Genomic DNA, 4,344 nt, shown 5'->3' on the forward strand with positions numbered 1-4,344 from the left:
TAGATCATCATTTACGACAAATATTCATCTAGACCTGCTATATAAATCAAAGACCTGCTATACAGCTCCTCTCTATGTCTACCATATAAATCAAAGACCTTTCTATGTCTACCATATAAATCAAAGACCTGCTATAAAAAACTTCATATCTAGTTCAGGACTTTACACAACAGTTTTCGATTCCAACATATATAATGAACGGCGAAGTTTGTCAACTGAAAGAAGAACTGGTAATTTGTTTTCGATTGCGTTTTGTTTTTCTCTGTACAGACTAGCAGATAATGAACAGAAATACGATATACAGACTAACAGAAATACTAAATACAGACTAACCTCCTTATGCAGGATAACGCATGGAAGTTTTCTACGCGACGATGAGACGAATCATATCTAGGGTTAGGGTATCGATTAGGGTAGACGATGATGTGGAGGAGAAGAGATATCGATGATGATGGGGGTGTTCGTTTGGAGAAGATGCGATGATGATGGGGGTGTTCGTTTGGAGAAGATGAGAAGAGGTGAGTATCTGTTAATGGATATATCATTAGAGAAGAGATATATGTTAAGGGGGGTGTAAAGATATCGATGATTATTAGAGATAAGTTGTTACTCAGGGTTAAAATGGTAAATCGGTAATAAGTCGATTTTTATAAGTCACTACGGATTAACTTATCAAAAACTGTTTATTACCGGTTTGACACCGGTATAAGCAGTTTTATTTTCCCTTACCCAAACACTATAAAACGGCTTATCACGGTGTCAGACTGAAATAAGCTAAAAAGTTGATTTTATAAGCAATCTCAAACACCCCTAAGTATTAATTAATAAATATTTGTAATTTATTAATATATTTGTTTATTGATAAATATAATTAATAACTTAATTAGTTATTAACTATTAATTATTAATTAGTAAATATTTGTTATTCATTAATATATTTGTTTTTTTGATAAATATAATTAATAATTTATTAATATATTTGTTTATTGATAAATTTGAAAAACAAATCGAGTATGTTGTACAGATCGATGAAAGATGATAAAAGGAACATCTCGAGATTGACTTTTCCAATTGGTCAGAGCTTCTTGATCTTTACATAACGGGCGAGAGATTTGGTTGAGATGGTGGAGATGTAGCAGGAGGGATGGAGAAAGGGAGAGTGGTTTAGGAGAAGGAAAAAAGTTTAGAGGGCGGCAGTGTAAGCTAGATTACCATCGTTGTTGAGAACCTATGGGCTTCACTTTTCATGGGGGAGAAGAGATTACCATCTTTGTTGATAAATGAGGCGGTGGCGAGAAAGAAGGAGGCGGCAATTTCTTGACCCCTTAGTTTTTTCATGATTCTAGTTTATGCCATTTAGTTTATTTAGATATAAGAATTGGATTGTATTGTGTAATTTATGTCTTAGCTCATAACACAATCGTCATAAGTAATTCCTAAATCAAATTTCATAAAACTGGGACAATTGTCTCCACGCGTCTTACAAACTTTTAAAGGTCCTATTGTTCGTTCTTTACAAAACCANTAATTCCTAAATCAAATTTCATAAAACTGGGACAATTGTCTCCACGCGTCTTACAAACTTTTAAAGGTCCTATTGTTCGTTCTTTACAAAACCAAGCTAGAAATTTAAAACTACCATGTACAAGTCATAATGCCCCCAAACGAGAAGCAAGATCAGTGAACATGTTTTCGCTGCATGGAATGGTGAGACCACCCATTGGATGGTTGTACCCAAATTCTTTCTCTGACTCATATAATAATTCTTGAAATTCAGGTTGGCTTAACAATGATACTGGAACCACAAATCTCTTCTTCTCTTGTTCCCCAACATAAATAGCAAAATAACCTTTAGGGACGGCCATGTATGTATTGCTGCTTCCATTTGACGATGATCGTCGGAGAATATTTTTTGCTTGAATGATCTGAGGCATAAGAATGGCCATTTTTCTAAGGAGTGGACAGTCTTTGTTGGCTTTGCTCTAAAGGCTGATGAAGGAAGAAAAAGCTCAAACTAATCCTTGGTGAAGTATGTTGTTGTTGTGGTTGTGGTTATGCATATAAAATGGTTTATATAACCAACTCATATACGGAGAGGTACATCAGAGCTGGTGATATGTGGTGTAGAGAAAAAGCAATATCACATGGTTTTGTCTTCCAACCTGTAAAGCAATATCATATGGCTCTACCCAACACCATGGTCCCATGCATGAGGCTTATATCCATCAATCTTTGAATGGTATCTACAAATGACTAGTTAGCCATAAATCCCTCCACCAATCAAACCTTTAATTTGACCAAAATCGTCAAGACAAAACCATGTTATCTTGCTTTCGTAGTGGGGCTTACTTATCACTCAAATTAAATATATCCATATACATGACACATCATTGGGTCACATATGTTATAAGACAACCCCAGAGATTTTAGCCTGAATTTCTGTCAGTTAGGAAGCATAGCTGCATTACATTTGAAGCAATGGGACCAGGTTTTGGGGTCATTCTTGACCTCTCACTTTGTTCATCATTCTGGCCATACAAGTTCTCCTCTTTGTCTAATCCTATCAAGTATCCTAGACACCTAGTGTAGATTTAAGTCATAGTTGAGATCCTCGGTGATGTTATTGTTGACAAGAAATGTTGTTATCTCATGCAAGTTGGAAGACACAATCACATGATATTGCAATTCTGTCTTGATCCCTGCATCGACCATTTAATTTTCCCTTTATCACCAATCCTACATTTGATGTTTTAATAAATCAATATATATATATATATATATATATTATACACACACATATACATATAAAGCATACCCTAGGGAAAGCACCAATATAACTCCATCTCCAAACGCTTTACTGCATCTTCCACTAAGAGATCGAAGCGAACGAGGAGAATAGCTTAGATAAGAAATCATTTGTTTGAGGTATTGGTTTTCTCGGGAATTATTCATATAATGTATATTATTACTTTAATGTTCTTATGTGTAACGTTAATTAATTATTTGATTCATGTTATGATTTTTTAAATTTATATTCATTTTACAGTTAAATGATAGAAACAATCATAACCAAAAGTTAGCTTAAAACAATGGTTTTGATAATTTAGTTTCACCATATGTTATTTTATGGTGACAGCTTTCAATAACGTCACAATATTGCGTTCTACGGTGATGATTTATTACCATATGCCATATTAAGGTGACGGTGTCGAAAATAAATGTCATTATATGTCATACTCTGGTGACGGTTTTGAATAATAAATGTCACTGTATGTCATGCTATGATGACGGATTTAAACAATAAATGTCGCCACATGTCATGCTATGATGACGATTTTAAAGAATAAACATCATCATATGTCATGCTTCGATGATGGTTTGGAATAATAAATGTCATCGTAATTCATGCTACGGTGACAATTTTGAAAAATAAACAACGTTTGCATGCTACGGTGATGATTTTGAATAATTAACGTCATTGTATGTCATCCTAAGATGACGATTTTGAAAAATAAGCGTTAACATATGTCATGCTACGATGACAGTTTTGTTAAATAAATGTCACCATATGTCATGGTATACGATGATGGTTTTGAATAATACACATCGCTGTAAGTCGTGTTATGGTGACACTTTTAAGAAAATGTCACCATATGTCATGTTAAGCTGACGAATTTAATTGTTAAACATCAACTTACTTTGTGCTATGGTGACACTTTGTTAAATGAACATCACGAATGTTATGCCATAGTGACAATTTTAAAAATTAAGCGTCAGCAAATGTCATGCTATGGTGAGGTTTTGAAAAATAAACATGACCGAATTTCGTGTTATGGTGATGATTTTGAAAATTGAATGTCACCATATGTCGTGATACGGTGACGGTTTTGAAAAATAAATGTCCCCATATGTCATGATATAGTAATAGTTTTTATTAAAACAAATGTCACCATATATCATGCTACGGTGACCATTTTAAATAATAAACATCAATCACTACACCAAATGTTGCCTTAGACAACAAATGTAAATTGCCTATGTTGCTTTAGATACGCTAAGACAACAAATGCTATTATATGTTGCCTAAGTTTCCTCTAATGCAACATATGTTTCTATGTTGCCTAAGTGTGACCTTAGGCAACATATAAATAATTCTATGTTGCGTACATATATCTTAAGCAACATACTAGCCTATGTTGCCTTAGTTCAATGTTGGACATTGGTTGTTTTTTTTGAAATCCGTCAAAGTTTACTTAGTCAACATATATTCTTATACTATGTTGCCTAAGGTAAAAACATAAATCCAACAAAGTTTACTTAAGCAACATATATTCCTATTTCTAT

The 4,344-nt window shown here is 33.7% G+C and overlaps 1 protein-coding gene across 1 annotated transcript; it reads right to left on the bottom strand.

Moving 5' to 3' along the window:
* Window positions 1–1,525: 1,525 nt before the first annotated feature.
* Window positions 1,526–2,035, bottom strand: LOC112504848 (auxin-responsive protein SAUR21-like). Its single transcript, XM_025108808.1, has one exon. It carries the CDS (start codon window positions 1,944–1,946, stop codon window positions 1,650–1,652), a length of 297 nt encoding a protein of 98 aa, XP_024964576.1. The 5' UTR covers window positions 1,947–2,035; the 3' UTR covers window positions 1,526–1,649.
* Between the last annotated feature and the right edge of the window lie 2,309 nt (window positions 2,036–4,344).

Source organism: Cynara cardunculus, unplaced genomic scaffold, assembly GCF_001531365.2.
Source record: "Cynara cardunculus var. scolymus isolate 2C unplaced genomic scaffold, CcrdV1 Un_Scaffold_7120, whole genome shotgun sequence".
Taxonomy (NCBI): Eukaryota; Viridiplantae; Streptophyta; class Magnoliopsida; order Asterales; family Asteraceae; genus Cynara; species Cynara cardunculus.

Coding starts and splice junctions, on each gene's coding strand:
- LOC112504848 (XM_025108808.1), bottom strand. CDS start 1,946: ATGGCCATTCTTATGCCTCAGATCATTCAAGCAAAAAATATTCTCCGA.